Genomic DNA, 22,337 nt, shown 5'->3' with positions numbered 1-22,337 from the left:
CCATGGAGATTATTCTGCGATCATCCACCACTGTTGTCTTCCGTGGGCGCCCAAGTCTTTTTGCATTGATGAGTTCACCAGTGCTTTCTTTCTTTCTCAGGATGTACCAAACTGTAGATTTTGCCACTCCTAATATTGTAGCAATTTCTCGGATGGGTTTTTTCTGTTTTCGTAGCTTAAGGATGGCTTGTTTCACCTGCATGGAGAGCTCCTTTGACCGCATGTTTACTTCACAGCAAAACCTTCCAAATGCAAGCACCACACCTCAAATAAACTCCAGGCCTTTTATCTGCTTAATTGAGAATGACATAATGAAGGGATTGCCCACACCTGTCCATGAAATAGCTTTGGAGTCAATTGTCCAATTACTTTTGGTCCCTCTAAAAACAGGGTGGCACATGTTAAGGAGCTGAAACTCCTAAACCCTTCATCCAATTTTAATGTGGATACCCTCAAATGAAAGCTGAAAGTCTGAACTTCAACTGCATCTGAATTGTTTTGTTTAAAATTCATTGTGGTAATGTCTATAACCAAAATTAGAAAAATGTTGTCTCTGTCCAAATATATATGGACCTAACTGTAACAACGGACAGGTATGGTATATTGTTGGTTTATTATTTTGTCTTTTATTACAGGAGATTGAGGGCTTTGGGGAATTAGGCAAGGTCATAAGTATGGTTTAATTTAGAATATTAAAGGAGTCTGTGTAATTTTTCAAATAAAGGATTTTATTCTGGCCGTATCTTTATTTAACATACAACTATAGGCTTAGTAATGGATAGGTGTCTTATAGACGCCTCTCCATTACTAAGCCGTAGGCTTGATGTCACCTGACATTAAAGAGGTGACATAAACCCCACAAATATGAACCCCACTTCCCACCGCTATAGGGCAAGTGGGAAGGCCGGACAAAGTGCCAGAAAAAAACGCTCTTTATAGGCTGGGGGGGCTATATCAATGGCCCCTTACCAGCCTGAGATGGGGTGGGACCCCACACCATTTTTTAAAATTATTTATTTAAACAATTAAAAAACAGCACGGAGACCCCTCTATTCTTAATAACCAACCTTGCTAAAGCTGACAGCTGAGGGTTGCAGCCCCCAGCTGTGAGTTTTGTCTGGTTGGTTCAAGAAAATAGGGGGGAACCCATGTCGGGTTTTTCATTCATTTATTTCTGAACGATCGCAGCCGGCGGCTGTGGAATACCCCGATCATCCGCTCCTGCTGTCACTGTTATTAGCGGCAACAGGTGTCGGATGATGGGGTAACAGTCCCAAAAGCCACCACCTACTGTCATTAAGACTTTATTATAACGCTCATCATTCTCCTCTGCTCGCCGGCAGAGCAGGGGAGAATGACAGCCAGCTTCACCACCAGTGGCCGGGGAACAGCGCTTGCTGTAGCGCTTCTTCCCCAGTGCCGATGCGTGTCACACGAAGGACATCAATGTGTGCTCTCCATGTGCACCTGTGCGGCACATTTTATGGCCCATACTGACGGTAAAAAATGGACATGTCAGCGTGTTTTGCCCACGGACACACGGTGGAAGCACTGACATGTGCACATACCCATTCACTTGAATGGGTCTACGTGTCTCCGATACGTGTGAAAATTGTCACCACGCGTACCGGAGACACCGACGTATGAAAGAGGCCTTACGCGGTTTATGTTTACTTCCATATACACTATGTTCCAAATTATTATGCAAATGACATTTTTCTCGGATTTTCCTAAATGGTCAGTGCAAATGACAGTCAGTCTAATAAAAGTCATCACCCGTTAGAGTATACATCGAATTTTATTGAAGAAACCTCCCAATGATAACAGTATAATCTCCAAAATGAATAAAAACTCAAAATGCACTGTTCCAAATTATTAGGCACAGTAGTATTTCTAAACATTTGATATGTTTTAAAGAACTGAAAATGCTCATTTGTGGAATTTGCAGCATTAGGTCACATTCACTGAACAAAAAAGCTATTTAACTCCAAAACATCCTAACAGGCCAAGTTACATGTTAACATAGGAGCCCTTCATTGATATCACCTTCACAATTCTTGCATTCATTGAACTTGTGAGTTTATGGAGAGTTTATGCTTGTATTTATTTGCATGAAGTCAGAATAGCCTCCCAGAGCTGTTTTGATGTGAACTGCCTCCCACCCTCATAGATCTTTTGTTTGATGATACTCCAAAGGTTCTCTATAGGGTGGAGGTCAGGGGAAGATGATGGCCACACCATGAGTTTATCTCCTTTTATGAGCATAGCAGTCAATGACTCAGAGGTATTCATTGTCATGCATGAAGATGATTTTGCTGAAGGCATGTTTCTGCTTTTTAGACCATGGAAGAAAGTTGTCAGTCAGAAACTCTATTTACTTTGCTGAGGTCATTTTCACATCTTCAGGAACCTTAAAGGGCCCTACCAGCTGGTTCCCCATGATTCCAGCCCAAGACATGACTCCACCTCCTTGCTGACATCGCAGCCTTGTTGGGACATGGTGGCCATCCACCAACCATCCACTACTCCATCCATCTGGACTGTCCAGGGTTGCTCGACACTCATCAGTAAACAAGACTGTTTGAAAATTAGTCTTCATGTATGTCTGGGCCCACTGCAGCCATTTCTGCTTGTGAACACTGTTTAGGAGTGGCCGAATAGTAGGTTTATGCACCACAGCAAGCCTTTGAAGGATCCTACACCTTGAGGTTCAAGGGACTCCAGATGCACCAGCAGCTTCAAATAACTGTTTGCTGCTTTGTAATGGTATTTTGGCAGTTGCTCTCTTAATCCGATGTATTTGTCTGGCAGAAAACTTCCTCATTATGCCTTTATTTGCATGAACTCTGTCTGTGCTCTGTTTCAGTCACAAATCTCATCAGAGTATGATGATCACTCTTAAGTTTTCGTGAAATATTTAATTTTTTCATACCTTGTCCAAGGCATTGCACTATTTAACGCTTTTCAGCAGCAGAGAGATCCTTTTTATTTCCCATATTGCTTGAAACCTGTGACCTGCATAATAATGTGGAACATCATTTTTGAGTAGTTTTCCTTTAATTAGAATCACCTGGAAAACTAATTATCACATGTTTAAGATTGATTTCAGTGATTCATTGAGCCCTGAGACATAATACCATCCACGAGTTTATTTGAAAAACAAAACAAATCTTTGACACTTAAATCCAATTTGCATAATAACTTGGAACACAGTTAAATGCTCTGTACTGGGTGAACATGAATTATATATATACCTCTTTATCATTTTACATGTGCAGAGTATACCGAATACTATTATTACACCACTGAAGGGTGTCACTATTATGTGACGCTATTTGTTATTTATAGTTGGGATACTTGACCTTTAGCATATTTTGCTTATAGTGATATTAGGTCATTCTGACTTGCCCATGCCCTACACATTTTTATGTGAGATTGCATTTTTGTGACATCCTGTGCCATCACTTTCTCCCTGTAGTACTCTTCAATCTTTATATTTGCATTATTAGTAGTGTTGAGCGATACCGTCCGATACTTGAAAGTATCGGTATCGGAAAGTATCGGCCGATACCGTCACAGTATCGGAATCCAATCCGATACCGATACCCGATACCAATACAAGTCAATGGGACTCAGGTATCGGACGGTATTCCTGATGGTTCCCAGGGTCTGAAGGAGAGGAAACTCTCCTTCAGGCCCTGGGAACCATATAAATGTGTAAAAGAAAGAATTAAAATAAAAAATATCGCTATACTCACCTGTCCGACGCAGCCGGGACTTCAGCGAGGGAACCGGCAGCGTTGTTTGTTTAAAAATCGCGCTATTACTTGGTTACGTGAATTCCCGGCTTGTGATTGGTCAGGTCGGCCATGTTGCCGGGACGCGGACCAATCACAGCAAGCCGTGACGAAATTACGTCACGGCTTGCTGTGATTGGTCCGCGTCCCGGCAATATGGCCGCCCTGACCAATCACAAGCCGGGACGTCACGGGAGGCTGGACACGCGCTCATTTTAAAATGGGCGCGTGTCCAGCCTCCCGTGACGTCACGGCTTGTGATTGGTTGCGCCGCGATCAACCAATCACAAGCCGGGAGGCTGGACGCGCTCATTTTGAAATGGGCGCGTGTCCAGCCTCCCGTGACGTCACGGCTTGTGATTGGTTGCGCCGCGATCAACCAATCACAAGCCGGGAGGCTGGACGCGCTCATTTTGAAATGGGCGCGTGTCCAGCCTCCCGTGACGTCACGGCTTGTGATTGGTTGCGCCGCGATCAACCAATCACAAGCCGGGAGGCTGGACGCGCTCATTTTGAAATGGGCGCGTGTCCAGCCTCCCGTGACGTCACGGCTTGTGATTGGTTGCGCCGCGATCAACCAATCACAAGCCGGGAGGCTGGACGCGCTCATTTTGAAATGGGCGCGTGTCCAGCCTCCCGTGACGTCACGGCTTGTGATTGGTTGCGCCGCGATCAACCAATCACAAGCCGGGAGGCTGGACGCGCTCATTTTGAAATGGGCGCGTGTCCAGCCTCCCGGCTTGTGATTGGTTGACCGCGACGCAACCAATCACAAGCCGTGACGTCACGGGAGGCTGGACACGCGCCCTTTTTAAAATGAGCGCGTTTCCAGCCTCCCGTGACGTCACGGCTTGTGATTGGTTAATGGCGGCCATGTTGCCGGGACGCGGACCAATCACAGCAAGCCGTGACGTATTTTCGTCACGGCTTGCTGTGATTGGTCCGCGGCCCGGCAACATGGCCGCCCTGACCAATCACAAGCCGGGACTTCGCGTAACCATGTAAAAGCGGGAATTTTAAACAAACAACGCTGCCGGTTCCTGCGCTGAGGTCCCGGCTGCGTCGGACAGGTGAGTATAGCGATATTTTTTATTTTAATTCTCTATTTTACACATTTTAACATTAATGTTGTTCCGATACCCGATACCACAAGAGTATCGGAATCCCGGTATCGGAATTCCGATACAGCAAGTATCGGCCGATACCCGATACTTGCAGCATCGGAATGCTCAACACTAATTATTAGGTCTTTGTATTTGTTTACTTAATACATTTTGTTATATTTTTATATGTAGGTCTTTGGGCTTGTTTGACTCCAAGTCTCTTATAGGGCTCATACATAGCGGAGTGCCCTTTGTTACTGGTCGCCTATTTGGCTATTTTCAGTAATTATTCTACTTGTTTACGTTTTGAACATGTTTTTTGTTTGGATATCTTTGATTACACGTGGGAAATGTTATTTACCATTTTGTGTGACATACTTCTCTGTTTTAAGGGCATAAGAATTAAAAGTTTGAAAATTGCAAAATTAGTCAAATTTCAGATTTTTCCACAAATAAACACAAGTCATATCAAAGAAATGTTACCACTCTGATGAAGTACAATATGTCATAAGACAACAATCTCAGAATCAGTGGGATCCATGGAAGCGTTCCAGAGTTATGACCTCATAACATGACAGTGGTCAGAATTGAAAAAAAAAAGCCTGGACATAAAGGTGAAAACTGGTTTTGGGGTAAAGGGGTTAAAAACCAGATGATTTTCCGTTAACGCATCTGAATCCGGCCCCGTTCACACTAGTGTCTTTCCAACCCCAGTGCTATCCATGTGTATGACAGGGCGCACAGCTACTCATCATCCATGTAGTGTTTCCCGTGAACGTTTCCTGCACCAATCGCAGCGCGCGCTAAGCTCGTCCGTTTTTTAGACTGAACACGGCAATGTCCTACACGTGCACTTTCAGTCTGTGTAACATCACCACACTCACACATGGCTGCTAGCTTCATCACAGCACCTGAGATCAGGCCAGGTGATAGAAAAGGATGGCCGCCAAGCAGTCGTGTGAATTAGTCCCTAGGAACATGTTACAGAGAGGCACATGTCAGACTCCCCCGTGTACAGGGCCGCCATTAGCACCCAGCAGGATAGGGCAATGTCTGAGGAGGGGAGGCAGCGCACCCGTCCGTCCTGTCCTCTCGCTCCACCGGCTCCCCCATCCGTCCTGTCCTCTCGCTCCCCCGTCCGTCCTGTCCTCTCGCTCCCCCGTCAGTCCTGTCCTCTCGCTCCTCCGTCCGTCCTGTCCTCTCGCTCCCCCGTCCATCCTGTCCTCTCGCTCCCCCCACTCCCCCGTCCGTCTTGTCCTCTCCTCTCGCTCCCCCGTCCGTCCTGTCCTCTAGCTCCCCCCCTCCCCCGTTCGTCCTGTCCTCTCCTCTCGCTCCCCCGTCCATCCTGTCCTCTCGCGCCCCCGTCCGTCCTGTCCTCTCGCTCCCCCGTCCGTCCTGTCCTCTCGCTCCCCCGACCATCCTGTCTTCTCGCTCCCCCGTCCATCCTGTCCTCTCGCTCCCCCCACTCCCCCGTCCGTCCTGTCCTCTCGCTCCCCCGTCCATCCTGTCCTCTAGCTCCCCGTCCGTCCTGTCCTCTTGCTCCCTTGTCCGTCCTGTCCTCTCACTCCCCCAGCTCCCCCGTCTGTCCTGTCCTCTTGCTCTGCCCGCTCCCTCGTCCGTCCTGTCCTCTCGCTCCCCCGTCCATCCTTTCCTCTCGCTCCCCTAGCTCCCACGTCCGTCCTGTCCCCTCACTCCCCCATCCGTCCTGTCCTCTCGCTCCCCCCGCTCCCTTGTCCGTCCTGTCCTCTCGCTCCCCCCGCTCCCTCGTCCGTCCTGTCCTCTCGCTCCTCCAGCTCTCTCGTCCTGTCCTCTCGCTCCCCCGTCTGTCCTGTCCTCTCGCTCCCTCGTCCGTACTGTCCTCTCGCTCCCCCCGCTCCCTCATCCGTCCTGTCCTCTTGCTCCCCATCCGTCCTGTCCTCTCGCTCCCCCATCCGTCCTCTCGCTCCCCCGTCCGTCCTGTCCTCTCGTTCCCCCCGCTCCCTCGTCCGTCCTGTCCTCCAGCTCCCTCGTCTGTCCTGTCCTCCAGCTCCCTCGTCCGTCCTGTCCTCTCGCTCCCTCGTCCGTCCTGTCCTCTCGCTCCCCCCGCTCCCTCGTCCGTCCTGTCCTCCCGCTCCCTTGTCCGTCCTGTCCTCTCGCTCCCCCATCCGTCCTGTCCTATCGCTCCCTCGTCCGTCCTGTCCTTTCCCTCCCCCCACTCCCTCGTCTGTCCTGTCCTCTCACTCCCCCCGCTCCCTCGTCCGTCCTGTTCCCCCCATCCGTCCTGTCCTCTCGCTCCCCCGTCCGTCCTGTCTTCTCGCTCCCCCGTCCGTCTTGTCCTCTCGCTCCCTCATCCGTCCTGTCCTCCAGCTCCCTCGTCCGTCCTGTCCTCCAGCTCCCTCGTCCGTCCTGTCCTCTCGCTCCCTCGTCCGTCCTGTCCTCTCGCTCCCCCCTCTCCCTCGTCCGTCCTGTCCTCTCGCTCCCCCGTCCGCCCTGTCCTCTCACTCTCTCGTCCGTCCTGTCCTTTCCCTCCCCCCCGCTCCCTCGTCTGTCCTGTCCTCTCACTCCCCCGGCTCCCTCGTCAGTCCTGTCCTCTCGCTCCCCCCATCCGTCCTGTCCTCTCGCTCCCCCGTCCGTCCTGTCCTCTCGCTCCCCCGTCCGTCCTGTCCTCTCGCTCCCCCCGCTCCCTCATCCGTCCTGTCCTCCAGCTCCCCCGTCCGTCCTGTCCTCCAGCTTCCTCGTCCGTCCTGTCCTCCAGCTCCCTCGTCTGTCCTGTCCTCTCGCTCCCCCGTCCGTCCTCTCATCTCACTCCCCCCCGCTCCCTCGTCCGTCCTGTCCTCTCGCTCCCCCGTCTGTCCTGTCCTCTCGCTCTCCCCGCTCCCTCATCCGTCCTGTCCTCCAGCTCCCCCCGCTCCTCATCCGTCCTCTCCTCTCGCTCCCCCGTCCGTCCTGTCCTCTCGCTCCCTCATCCGTCCTGTCCTCCAGCTCCCTCGTCTGTCCTGTCCTCCAGCTCCCTCGTCCGTCCTGTCCTCTCGCTCCCTCGTCCGTCCTGTCCTCTCGCTCCCCCCCGCTCCCTCGTTCGTCCTGTCCTCTCGCTCCCCCGTCCGTCCTGCCCTCTCACTCCCTCGTCCGTCCTGTCCTTTCCCTCCCCCCCGCTCCCTCATCTGTCCTGTCCTCTCACTCCCCCGGCTCCCTCGTCAGTCCTGTCCTCTCGCTCCCCCCATCCGTCCTGTCCTCTCGCTCCCCCGTCCGTCCTGTCCTCTCGCTCCCCCGTCCGTCCTGTCCTCTCGCTCCCCCTGCTCCCTCATCCGTCCTGTCCTCCAGCTCCCTCGTCCGTCCTGTCCTCCAGCTTCCTCGTCCGTCCTGTCCTCTCGCTCCCCCTGCTCCCTCATCCGTCCTGTCCTCCAGCTCCCTCGTCCGTCCTGTCCTCCAGCTTCCTCGTCCGTCCTGTCCTCTCGCTCCCCCCGCTCCCTCATCCGTCCTGTCCTCCAGCTCCCTCGTCCGTCCTGTCCTCCAGCTTCCTCGTCCGTCCTGTCCTCTCGCTCCCTCATCCGTCCTGTCCTCCAGCTCCCTCGTCTGTCCTGTCCTCTCGCTCCCCCGTCTGTCCTCTCCTCTCACTCCCCCCGCTCCCTCTTCCGTCCTGTCCTCTCGCTCCGCCCGCTCCCTCATCCGTCCTGTCCTCTCGCTCCCCCGTCCGTCCTGTCCTCTCGCTCCCCCCGCTCCCTCATCCGTCCTCTCCTCTCGCTCCCCCAGCTCCCCCGTCCGTCCTGTCCTCTCGCTCCCCCAGCTCCCCCGTCCGTCCTGTCCTCTCGCTCCCCCAGCTCCCTCATCCGTCCTCTCCTCTCGCTCCGCCCACTCCCCGCCCTCTTTTGTCTCTCCATGCCCCTGTATGAGGAGGGCTCAGTACAATCCTGCGTGCCCCCGGCATCGCGCATCTGCTGCCTCCAGTTCCCACACTGACACGCCCTAAATCATTGTTCCCAGAGGTGGTCACTGAGGGGCTTCATGGCTGACCCTCCCCAATGGAATATTCGGACGTCGCGGGTCTCAGGTGTGAAGATGGACGTTGTGCTGCTGCTGCTGACTTTGGCACAAGGTACTGGCTGTTTGACACGTCTTTTGTCTGCAACCTTACAGGTGGATGTGCACAGTGTGGGCGACTGCTGTCCTACAGGTGACCTGCCTCCCCTCCTCCCTCTCCTGCCCTGCCTCTCTTGCCCCTGGCTCTACTGCCTCACCTTTCCTGCCCCTACCCTGCCTCTCTTGACCCTGCCTCACCTTTCCTGCCTCTGCCCTCCTGCCCCTGCCCTGCCTTTCCTGCCCCTCCCCTGCTTCTTCTGGCCCTGCCCTGCCTCTGCCCTCCTGCCCCTGCCCTGCCTTTCCTGCCCCTCCCCTGCTTCTGCCCCTGCCCTGCTTCTGTCCCTGCCTCTCCGTGTGTCTCCCCCATGCTGCCATTAGTGGGGCTGTAGCAGTGTGGCATTACAAACTTCTGTAGCTGCCGCCTTCCCAATGCTGCCATGTGTGCACATGCCCCTACACACCGGCAATGGGCAGCACATTGCTCTGTATTTACCATGTCCAGCTACTTAATTTTCTTAATGAATGGGTCCTCCAGTGCCAATCGGCGATCCTCACCAACAGCTGCCAGCTAGGGTGGGCCCGGCCTGTGCACTGGAGCTTACCGGTGGTCCTTTATTAGCCGTTTCCACAGGCTGCCCGCCCTTCCCACGTGCACAGACAGATGTGTGTGGACGGACTGTCATGTCGATGTGCTGCCGAGAACGCTGATGTTTAAGCATAACAATCCTTCCACCTGGTGGATGAGCCTTTTGCTCGCTCGCCGGCTGATTGGCAGCTCGTTTACACTCCTTGGCAGTAATCGGCCAGTGTAAATGCCCCCTCCGTATTTTTCTTTACTCGGCGTATAGTTGAGATTTCTGAGATGGCGAAACACTTCATTATGTGTGAGTGTAGCTGTGTGGCCGAGCCTTTCAGGTGGCACTGTGTCGTACATCTGTGCTACAAGCTGCCAGGCATGAACTCCGGCCTACGTGCTCTGTAACTGGTCCCCCATCTTGGTACAGAGCGGGCTGGGATCTGGGTGTATTTGTATGGTACAGCGCATTTCTATCACAGACTTAATTCTTGGCCTCCTCCTCTCTTCATTTCAAGGGAATGTTTATAAAACCTTGCAGCTGCTGTCCCGCATGGTCAGCCTATTGCTATGGGGTAATGTCTGGCATCCTCGGCAAACCGCGGAGATTGGTGGGGGAAGATGTGGCCAATCGGATGTTTGTAGCGGCCAGTCGGATTAATGAATATGAATGAATGAATGACCTGCCCAGGCTGTTTGTGATTTGTGCTACATTGGGTGCTTTGGCTCATATGTGAGGTTTCCAAGCAGAAGAACCCTTCCTCCCCCAGTATATTCCTAATAATGGACATGAATGGGGGTTATCTCTAAGGAATGTATAATAATAAAAAAAAAAGTAAAACAATTGTAAAGTTTCAATGCTTTAATGTATTTTCTATGGTATAAAATATAAAGCTGATAAGAAGTTTTGACATTTTCAGCTTTTATGCACTAGGGGGAGCTGCTTCTGACAGGAAGACCTAGTGTACAGCTAGTGTGCTTTACGACTGCAGTAAATGTGGGCGGAGTCTGCTCCTTGGGTGACGTCATTCGCCCCTTTCTGGGTAAAGATAATGGAGAATGAGGTTTAGGGTCACAGCGCGGAGCCATTTTGTTGGGGATTGCAATGAGATACAGGTTGCATCACTGATTCTGGCTTTCGTTGTAACTGAGGCGGAAATGTAAATGGCGCCCCTCCCTGGAGTACAATATAAACATGCAGTTCCTCTAGGGTTTGTTTTTATGGCAGTCCTTGTCTGGTAAAGATCACCTGGTTACCTGATCCCCAGGTCAGTACAATTAGGGCGATGACAAACTTGTGTATGTATCTTTGTTTTCCGGTTGATGTGTTTGATACCAATGCGGGTACATATGTTTTCATTACTTTTTTTTCCTTTTTTTAGAGATGTGAGATGACTGAAAACGACAATATTGATGTTTCTATTATTTTTTTCTCCAGGAACAGATGCAACTACCAGCATTTAAAGATCATAATAACATAGGTGGAGGTGTAGTTTGAGCTGGATCTGGTCACCGCTCACGGGTACTCAGTGATCAGAGCGGAGCAGTCGTAATATTGCTGCACTCAGAGTACAGTAATTGGGAGCGAGAACAGGACTGGGCATCAAGTCTGCAGCAAGCACTTTAGCCAGTGACCTGTTTTTGCTGCTGGATGAAGTTACAGCTGTAGCCCTGGTTAGAGATGGGCGAACCCGAACAGTAAGTTTCGGCGTCTGTACCGAACACCTACTGTTCGGGCATGGACACCGAACACTGACTTCACCAGGAAGTCTGTGTTACTGTTTGGGTTCAGCTCCCCGGACATCAGCTGTTTGTCATGCTGTCATGTGCATGACCGTGTGGCAAACACTGCTTTTGACCTGCGTTGAAATTATTACCGCCGGTTAGAGAGCCACAGTTCCCACACTATCAAAAGACAGTGTGAGCATGCAGCTGTGATCGGAGGTATAAAGTTTATTTCCGGTCACTGGCGTCAGCTGATGGTACTACAGCTCCCATCATCCGACGCCTGCTGCCGCAAATAACAGTGAGAGCAGGAGCGGCTGATGGGAGTATTCATCTGCCGCTCCTGCATTGTAAGTAAATAATTAAAAAATAAAAAGGCATGGGTTTCCCTGTATTTTTGATAACCAGCCACGAAAAACTCACAGCTGGGGGCTACAACCTTCAGCTGTCAGCTTCAGCAAGGCTGGTTATCAAGAATAGAGGGGTCCGCACATCTTATTTTTCAATTATTGAAATAAATAACTAAAAACAAATGTCATGGGGTCCCCCCATTTTTGACAACAAGCCTTGCTAAAGCAAACTGGGGGCTAGTATTCTCAGGCTGGTAAGGGGCCATGGATATTGCTCCCCCAGCCTAACAATTGCAACCCGCAGCCGCCCAGAAAAGGCAAATTTATTAGATGCGCCAATTCTGGCGCTTTGCCCGGCTCTTCACACTTGCCCTGTAGTGGTGGCAAGTTTGGTTAATATTTGTGGGGTTGGTGTCACCTTTGTATTGTCCGGTGACATCAAGCCCACGGCATACTACTGGGGAGGCTTCTATAAGACACATATCCATTACTAATCCTATAGTTTTATAGTAAATAAACGCACATCCAGAATAAAGTCTTTTATTTCAAACAAAACACACTTTTACTTTTTTATTTAAAAATAACAAACAGTTATACTCACTTAACGCCTATTCCACCGAAGCCCTTGTCTTCAGGGCAAGTGGAAAGAGTCGGGCAAAGCGCCAGAATTGGCGCCCCTAATAGATGTGCCTTTTCTGGGCACCTGCGGGTGGCTATTTTTAGGCTGGGGGGCAGTATCCATTACCAACCTGAGAATACCAGCCCATATCTGTCTGCTTTAGCAAGGCTGGTTGTCAAAAATGGGGGGGACCCTACACCGTTTTTTAAAATAATTAAAATATACAGAGTGGTGACCACTCTATTCTTGATAACCAGTCTTTATGAAGCTGACAGCTGAGGGTTGCAACCCCCAGCTGTGAGTTTTGCCTGGCTGGTGATCAAAAATACAGGGGAACCCACTCTTTTTTTTTTTAATTATTTACAGCGCAAGAGCCGGATGATGAATACTCCCATCAGCTGCTCCTGCTCTCACTGTTATTAGCTGCAGCCGGCGTCAGATGATGGAAGATGTAGTCCCATCAGCTGTCACCAGTGATCAGAGATGAACTTTATTTCTGCGATCACAGCTGCATGCTCACGATGTCTTTTGACGGCGTGGGAACCGCGGCTCTCTGACCTGCAGAGATGATTTCACTGCTGATCAGAAGCAGTGTTTGCCATACTGTCGTGCACATGACAGCGTTGCAAACACTGGATGTGCAGGCCCCCCATTCAAGTGAATCGGGTCCGGGTACTGTTCTGATACCCGAACCCAAACTTTTTGTAACTGTTCGGACCCGAACATCCAGGTGTCCACCCATCTCTAGTCCTGGTGCCCAGATCTGTAAATTACCGCTCATCGGTAATCTTAGTGATCAGATCGCTGCAGCTGACAAAGATTTGACTGCTCTACTCTGATCATAGTAAGTGACAGTGACAGAGGGAGATTGTAACTAAACACATAGCTCTGGGCTACAATAAATATGGCGCCGTCTACAGTTGTGAACTTGAGCACGTGCTGCGGCATGCACACAGTTAACAGCTGTTAACCTTTCTGGTACATTTTGCCATTTTTGGCCATTACTCCCTCAGTGGTTTATCAGTCACTGGTTATCATTATCAATCCTACAGTGCCTTGCGAAAGTATTCGGCCCCCTGGAACTTCTCAACCTACCACATATCATGCTTCAAACATAAAGATACCAAATGTAAATTTTTGGTGAAAAATCAACAACAAGTGGAACACAGTTGTGAAGTTGAACGAAATGTATTGGTTATTTTAAATTTTTGTGGAAATTCCAAAACTGAAAAGCAATATTATTCGGCCCCTTTACTTTCAGTGCAGCAAACTCACTCCAGAAGTTCATTGTGGATCTCTGAATGATCCAAAGTTGTCCTAAATGCCTAATGATGATAAATATAATCCACTTGTGTGTATTCAAGTCTCCGTATAAATGCACCTGCTCTGTGATAGTCTCAGGGTTCTGTTTGAAGCACAACGAGCATCATGAAGACTAAGGCCGGTTTCACACGTCAGTGATTCCGGTACGTGAGGTGTCAGTTTCCTCACGTACCAGAGCCACTGACACACGTAGACACATTGAAATCAATGCATCTGTGCAGATGTCATTGATTTTTTGCGGACCGTGTCTCCGTGTGCCAAACACGGAGACATGTCAGTGTTCGTGGGAGCGCACGGATTACACGGACCCATTAAAGTCAATGGGTCCGTGTAAAACACGTACCGCACACGGACGTTGTCTGTGTGCAGTCCGTGTGCCGTGCAGGAGACAGCGCTACGGTAAGCGCTGTCCCCCCCCACATGGTGCTGAAGCCGCCATTCATATCTTCTCTGCAGCAGCGTTTGCTGTAGAGAAGATATGAATAATCCTTTTTTTTGTTTTGTTTCTCGTGTTTAACATAAAGATCCATGTCCCCACCCCCTGTGCGCCCACCCGCTGTTATTAGAATACTCACCCGGCTCCCTCGCAGTGTCCTGTCCTGGCCGCAGCTTCTCCTGTATGCAGTCACGTGGGGCCGCCCATTACAGTCATGAATATGCGGCTCCACCCCTATAGGAGGTGAAGCCGCATATTCATGACTGTAATCGGCGGCCCCACGTGACCGCTCATACAGTAGAAGGTGCGGCCAGGACAGGATACTGCGAGGGAGCCGGGTGAGTATTTTAATAACAGCGGGCGGGCGCACAGGGGGTGGGAGGGGGGTGGGGACAGGGATCTTTATGTTAAACACTAGAAACAAAAAAGGATTATTCATATCTTCTCTACATCAAACGCTGCTGCAGAGAAGATATGAATGGCGGCTTCAGCACCATGTGGGGGGGACAGCGCTTATCTCTAGCGCTGTCTCCTGCACGGTGCGTGTGGTACCCAGTCGGCACACGGGCAGCACACGTGTGCCACACTGATGTGCCACAGAAACACACGGACACGGATAATTCCGGTACCGATTTTTCCGGTACCGGAATTATCTGGACGTGTGGGACAGGCCTAAGGAACACAACAGGCAGGTCCGTGATACTGTTGTGGAGAAGTTTAACCCCTTAGTGACAGAGCCAATTTGGTACTTAATGACCAGGCCAATTTTTACAATTCTGACCACTGTCACTTTATGAGGTTATAACTCTGGAACGCTTCAACGGATCCTGCTGATTCTGAGATTGTTTTTTTGTGACATATTGTAATTCATGTTAGTGGTAACATTTCTTCGATATTACTTGCGATTATTTATGAAAAAAATGGAAATATGGCAAAAAAATTAAACATTTTGCAATTTTCAAACTTTGTATTTTTATGCCCTTAAATCAGAGAGATATGTCACAAAAAATAGTTAATAAATAACATTTCCCACATGTCTACTTTACATCAGCACAATTTTGGAAACAAAATTTTTTTTTGTTAGGGAGTTATAAGGGTTAAAAGTTGACCAGCAATTTCTCATTTTTACAACACCATTTTTTTTTAGGGACCACATCATATTTGAACTCATTTTGAGGGGTCTATATGATAGAAAATAAACAAGTGTGACACCATTCTAAAAACTGCACCCCTCAAGGTGCTCAAAACCACATTCAAGAAGTTTATTAACCCTTTACGTGCTTCACAGGAACTGAAACAATGTGGAAGGCAAAAATGAACATTTTACTTTTTTTTGCAAACATTTTACTTCAGAACCATTTTTTTTTATTTTCACAAGTGTAAAAACAGAAATTTAACCATATATGTTGTTGTGCAATTTCTCCTGAATACGCTGATACCCCATATGTGGGGGTAAACCACTGTTTGGGCGCACTGCAGAGCTTGGAAGAGAAGGAGCGCCGTTTGACTTTTTCAATGCAGAATTGGCTGGAATTGAGATCGGATGCATGTCACGTTTAGAGAGCCCCTGATGTGCCTAAACAGTGGAAACCCCCCACAAGTGACACCATTTTGGAAACTAGACCCCTTAAGGAACTTAACTAGATGTGTGCTGAGCACTTTAAACCCCCAGGTGCTTCTCAGAAGTTTATAACGTAGAGCCGTGAAAATCATAAATCGCATTGTTTCTACAAAAATGATCTTTTTGCCCCAAAATTTTTATTTTGACAAGGGTAACAGGAGAAATTAGACCACAAAAGTTGTTGTGCAATTTCTCCTGAGTACATCGATACCCCATATGTGGGGGTAAACCACTGTTTGGGCGCACTGCAGAGCTTGGAAGAGAAGGAGTGCCGTTTTACTTTTTCAATATAGAATTGACTGGAATTGAGATCGGATGCCATGTCGCGTTTGGAGAGCCCCTGATGTGCCTAAACAGTGGAATCCCCCCACAAGTGACCCCATTTTGGAAACTAGACCACTTAAGGAACTTATCTAGATGTGTGGTGAGCACTTTAAACCCCCAAGTGCTTCACAGAAATTTATAAAGTAGAGCCGTGAAAGTAAAAAATCCTTTTTTTTTTCCTCAAAAATGATTTTTTAGCCTGCAATCTTTTATTTTCTCAAGGGTAACAGGAGAAATTGGACCCCAAAATTTATTGTGCAATTTATGCATTTAGATTGTGAGTCCCAACGGGGACAGCGACGATAATGTGTGCAACCTGTAAAGCGCTGCGGAATATGTTAGCGCTATATAAAAATAAAGATTATTATGCTGAGTAGGCTGATACCCCATATGTTGGGGTAAACCACTGTTTGGGCGCATGGCAGAGCTCGGAAGGGAAGGAGCGCCGTTTTGGAATGCAGACATTGATAGAATGGTCTGCGGGCGTTATGTTGCGTTTGCTGAGCCCCTGATGTACCTAAACAGTAGAAACCCCCCACAAGTGACCCCATTTTGGAAACGAGAGCCCCCAAGGAACTTATCTAGATGTGTGGTGAGAACTTTGAATGCCCAAGTGCTTCACCGACGTTTATAATGCAGAGTCGTGAAAATAAAAAAAAAAATTTTTTCCACAAAAAAGATTTTTTAGCCCCCAAGTTTTTATTTTCACAAGGGTAACAGGAGAAATTGGACCCCAAAAGTTGTTGTACGCTGATGCCCCATATGTGGGGGTAAACCACTGTTTGGGTGCACGGCAGAGCTCGGAAGGGAGCACCATTTGACTTTTTGAGCGCAAAATTGGCTGTGGCGTTTAGAGACCCCCTGATGTACCAAAACAGTGGAAACCCCCCAAATCTAACTCCAACCCTAACCCCAACACACCCCTAAGGCTTCTTTCACACTTCAGTTTTTTGGCGTCAGTCAGCTCCGACATAGTGACGGATTGACGGATCCGTCACAATTGTTGAGAAAACGGTTCTAATGGATCAGTTTTTTTGACGGATCCGTTACTTGGGGGTTGTCTGGGAAAAGTATCTACTTTTTGGAGCATGCGCAATTGAAAAAGCGGATTGGGGCGCCAAAATGACGGTAACGACGGATCCGGCCATTCTATGGAATGACGAACGCGACGGATGCATCGCGAACCGCCATTTCGGCGCAGTTACAATGGCCGTCAATGTCTAGATGACGTCCGCCAAATCTCGACGGATCCGTCGCATGGCGGATGGAACGGACGACCATCCACCACAATCCGTCGCTAATGCATGTCTATGGGAAAATAGCGGATCCGCCAAAAAAAATGGCGGATCCGCTATTTGACGAAAATGGCGGTTTCAGACTGACGCCAAAAGACTGAAGTGTGAAAGAGGCCTAACCCTAATGCCAACCCGATCCATAATCCTAATCACAACCCTAAGGATAATCGCAACCCTAATCAGAACCCTAAATCCAACACACCCCTAATCCTAATCTCAACACTAACCTCAAACCTAACCCTAATCCCAATACAACCTAATCCCAACCCTAACCTTAACCCTAATCCCAAATGTAACCCTAATGCCAACCCTAATCCAAACCCTAATCCCAACTCTAACCCTAACTTTAGCCGCAACCCTAGTCCTAACTTTAGCCCCAACCCTAACCCTAACTTTAGCCCCAACTTTAGCCCCAACCCTAACCCTAGCCCTAACCCTAAATTTAGCCCCAGCCCTAACCCTAAATTTAGCCCCAACCCTAACCCTAAATTTAGCCCCAACCCTAACCCTAGCCCTAACCCTAATTTTAGCCCCAACTCCTCTCTCGTGCCGGCCGGCAGATGGCAGCAGAGAGCGGACACACTGCGCATGCGCCCGCCATTTTCTTTCCATAGGAAGAAGCCGGCGGGCAGGAGAGGACGCAGGAGGACCCAGGGACACCGGTAAGTATGATAGGGTCCCCGAATCCCCCTATTTCTCTGTCCTCTGATGTGCGATTACACATCGCTTTTTTTTTTTTTCTTTGCGGTCGCCGGTAAACAGTTAATTACCGGCGATCGCAAAACGGGTCAGTAAAAACCGACCCCGATCATGTTTTTTGGGGTCTCGGCTACCCCCAGCAGCCGAGACCCCAAAGATCTTCCAGGTGCCGGCCGGCGGGCGCACTGCGCATGCGCCCGCCATTTTTTTGCCGGAAGAAGATGGCGGCGCCCATCGGGAGCCACAAGGAGCACCGGGGGGAGACAGGTGAGTATCGGGGGGCGATCGGGGACCCCATTTCTCTGTCCTCTGATGTGCGATCACATCGGAGGACAGAGAAATTAATTGGGAAATCACGTTTTTTGGGGGGTTTTTTGCGACCGCCGGTAAACGGTTAATTACCGGCGATCGCAACTCGGGGGTCGGTAAAAAACCCCAGAATTATGTTCTCAGGGGTCTTGGCTACCCCCGGTAACCGAGACCCCAGAGAAAATCCAACTCTGGGGGGCACTATTCACTTTTTCCACAGCGCCGTTAATTAACGGCGCTGTGGTTTTTTTTTTTTTTTTTTTTTCAATAATGTTTTTATTAAACTTTTTTTTTTTTTTTTTGACAATACAAATATAAAATCTGCACATTCTTGTATCAATCAGACAATGTTACGTCACATTTCGAGCAATACAGAATAAGTAAATAAAATAATTTACATAGACATAACAAATAAGTAGAATGGCTAATCTAAAAGGTCTGTTGTTGGTCTTTATTAACTATCGTTGCCATATTTTGACGTTATGCCAGAATGGGCAGAAAGACAGAGAAGTATGAGGAAAATACTTAGGAAAATGGAGGGAGGGGAGGGAGGGGGGGGGAAACTTCTGGGGAAATGAAGGAAGGGGGAAGGGGGGAGAGCACACGGCTTCCACTCCCACATCCTCGGGTTTATATGCCCCAATCCACGAGTCATCCTCACAGAGGCGGACGACCTGCTATTGTTTGTTCCAAGAACCAAGTAGTCATCTTAAAACAATCTCTAATTCCTTGCTTAGTGTGAGTCGGAAGGATCGCTATAAATGGTTCCCATGTGTCAAAGAATGTTTGAGTCCTCCTCTCCTTTTGGAGGGAAGCGTCTATCCAATCCATTCTAAACAGAAAAGCAAGTTTCTCCAGGAAAAGTCGCAGTGTGGGCACTTTAGGCGCTAACCAGTTTTGCAGAACTGTCTTACGAGCTGCAGCTGAGATAATAAAAAGGAATTTTTTACCATGGTATGGTATATGGACATCACTATCCGTAATATGACCAAAGAGAGCCCAGGCTGGAGTAAGTGTGATGTTATATGAGGTGTGCGTCGACACGAAGGTATATATACGTTGCCAGAACAATTGAATTTGTGGACAAGCCCAAAAGCAGTGATAATGGTCCGCTTCAGGTTCCCCACATCTAGAACAGGCCGGGCTCGCCAGATTCCCCATCAGATAACTACGTTTTGGTGAAACATAGGTCTTGTGCAGGATCTGTAACGCCATTTCCCAATAAGAGACAGAAGGTATATATTTGAGTGCTTTCTGTAATGCCCGCAAGATAAGAGATGGTGTAAAGGAGACATCATCCACCTGCCATTTTGTAATTCCCACCCCTACGGTATCATACTGTAACAAAGGACGGAGGGATGTATAGTACTCCGAGACCAGACCCTTAGTCTGAGTGCCTGTATTCAACTTGCTCAGTAATTCGTCCTGCCAGTCATTGTCATTGAAAGCGTGTATGACACTATGTGCGTAGCTTTGCAGCTGCATGTAGTGGAAAGGGTGTGCGCGTATATAGTCAAACAAAGTGCATGCCTGAGCGAATGAAATGACGGTCCTTGTCTGTATGTCAACTATGTCTCCAATGGACCGTAAACCCTCTCTCTGCCATCTAGAGAAGATGGGGTGTGCCTTTCCATCATGGAAACTAGGATTATTGGAAAATGACTGTGCAAGTGAAACACCACTGGACAAGTGTAGCCTCCTACGTACCACCACCCACGTCCTCCACATTGACATAAATAAGGGGTTATTTTTATGGTCTGATGTTAATGAGGGATATGGGGAATGTAATAAGCTTACCAGGGACCTATTATCTATCAGAGATGATTCTACGTTATTGGATGAATATGTGGATGTACCGTTCAGCCAGTCCTTAAGGATCCGCATATTGGCTGCCAGATTATATAATTTAACATCTGGGAAATTGATTCCCCCATTAGTCTTAGGCTGTTGGAGGATGTACAGTCCAATTCTAGGTCTCCTTCCCTGCCATATGAAATTGCGGAATAGTCGATTGATGTTGCGTTCATCTACGGGTCTTAGATAGAACGGTAAGACATTAAACAGGTATAGCAGCCGCGGGAAGGAGATCATTTTTATTAGGTTTGCCCGACCTATAAAAGAGAGGGTGAATTTGCTCCACGCATTTAAGTCGTCCTGTAATGATTTGATAAATGCCTGCAGGTTAGTCCGCTGCAGTTCTGCTGGAGATCTAGTAATTTGAACACCCAAGTATGTAATAGATTGGGTTTTCCACTGGATAGGGTAACTTTGAGCCCACGTAGGTTTTGCAGGTCCCGCAAGCATCAGAGCTTCAGATTTTGTCACATTTATTGAGAAACCTATTATTGCTCCCTTTTGCTCTACTATTGAAAGCAAAGGGCCCAAATTGACCCGAGGTCTTGACATAAAGATTAAAAGGTCATCTGCGAAAGCCATCGTTTTAATTTCAGTATTCCCAAATTGTAATCCCTGAAGACCTGGCCACTTCTGCAAATACCTTAATAGTGGGTCCAGTGCCAGATTAAAAAGTATCGGTGAGATTGGGCATCCCTGTCTTGCTCCCCTTTCCAAAATGATTGGAGGAGATAGTAAATTATTTATGGATAGTTTAGTGGTTGCGTTATGTTGTATGATGTGTAGAAATCTAAGAAAAATATCGCCAAAGCCTCTGTGTCTTAAAACCGTGTTCAGAAAGCTCCATGATATTGAGTCAAATGCCTTCTCAGCATCAAGGCTGAGTAGCAGTGTGGGAGGACAGTTTTGTTGTTTAGCAAGAACTGTTGCAGCCACAGCCGTCCTAACTCCCAGGGCAGAGTGGCGGCCTCTTGTAAAACCCAGTTGTGAGGGTATGAGTAAACCTGGTAAAAACTCTTGCAAGCGATCCGCCAGGATTTTAGTGAGTATTTTGTAGTCTACATTTAGTAGGGATATCGGGCGATATGAGCCTACCTCAAGAGGGTCTTTATTTGGTTTGGGTAGAAGAATTGTATGGGCTTCATGGAAGCCTTCCACTTGTTCCCCCTGTGTGTATATGGTATTAAGCAAATCCACCATCATGGGGGTGATATCTGGCTGCAGCATCTTGTAATACTCAGCAGTTAGACCATCAGGTCCTGGTGACTTGTTATTGTGTAGGGACTTGATCGTCGACCGCACCTCCTCAATAGTTATTGGAGCTGACAACTGTTCCCTTTGGTCTCCCGTTATTTTTGGTAGTGCAATCGAGGATATAAGATCCCACGTGTCCTGTGAGCTATATGGCCGTTCTCTGTATAGTTCAGTATAGTACTTTAGGAAGGCCTGTTGTTTATCCCTTTCTGATGTGACCACTTGATGGTTCTCTGGGTGTCTCACCTGTATAATTGTGCGTCTAGAGTGGAACGGCTTAGTTAAACGTGCCAGTAAGCTGCCAGTCTTTCCGCCCCACCTATAATAATGGTTCTTTGTGAAATCTATACTTCTTGTAGCCTGGGCAATAGTGAAAGTATCAATGAGTCGTTTGGCTTCTAGGTAGTTTTGCTTTTTAAGTGTGTCTGTGGGATCAATCAGATAGGCCTGGTGGGCAGTCAATAGGTCCGTGTGTAAAAGTTGGTATTTTGCCCTTTTTTCCCTCTTTTGATGTATCAGGTAGGAAGTAATATGGCCTCTCATCACTGCCTTAGAGGTGCGCCACAGTAAGGACGCGTCTGAGGAGGATGACATGTTATCGTCTAGGAAGTTGTTCCAGTGTGTCTGAAGGAATCCCCTAAAATCCTCTGAATTAAACAAATATGATGGAAATCTCCAATGCCTCAAGGGATATCTTGGTGGGTTCAGAAAGAGCCGTAATGTAATTGGCGCATGATCCGACACCTCAATGGTTTCTATTGTTGTGTTTTCCACCTTTTCAAACAAGGTATCAGTAAGTAGGAAATAATCTATTCTTGAATGCACATCATGCACCCGTGAATAGAACGTATAGTCTTTCTCCGTGGTGTGGAGCACGCGCCAAGGATCGCACAAACCAGTGTGCTGCATCATTTTTACAATAATTTGAGCAGTCTGATTGTCATGGGGTGAGTTGGAAGACCTGTCCAGATGTGGGGAAAGAGCAGCATTAAAATCTC

General features: G+C 48.5%; 1 protein-coding gene across 1 annotated transcript in view; it reads left to right on the top strand.

Annotated features, from left to right (window-relative positions):
* The first annotated feature begins 8,603 nt into the window (after nt 1–8,603).
* TMEM132A (transmembrane protein 132A) overlaps nt 8,604–22,337 on the top strand; it is a 250,646-nt gene continuing 236,912 nt past the window's right edge. The window contains exon 1 of the mRNA XM_077250795.1: nt 8,604–8,972. Coding sequence (XP_077106910.1) covers nt 8,882–8,972 — 91 coding nt within the window. The 5' untranslated portion in view covers nt 8,604–8,881. The remainder of the gene's footprint in view (nt 8,973–22,337) is intronic.

Source organism: Ranitomeya variabilis, chromosome 4 (genome assembly GCF_051348905.1).
Source record: "Ranitomeya variabilis isolate aRanVar5 chromosome 4, aRanVar5.hap1, whole genome shotgun sequence".
Lineage (NCBI taxonomy): Eukaryota > Metazoa > Chordata > Amphibia > Anura > Dendrobatidae > Ranitomeya > Ranitomeya variabilis.
Note: the sequence above shows the minus strand (reverse complement) of the source record. Positions and strands in the feature narration are given on the sequence as shown.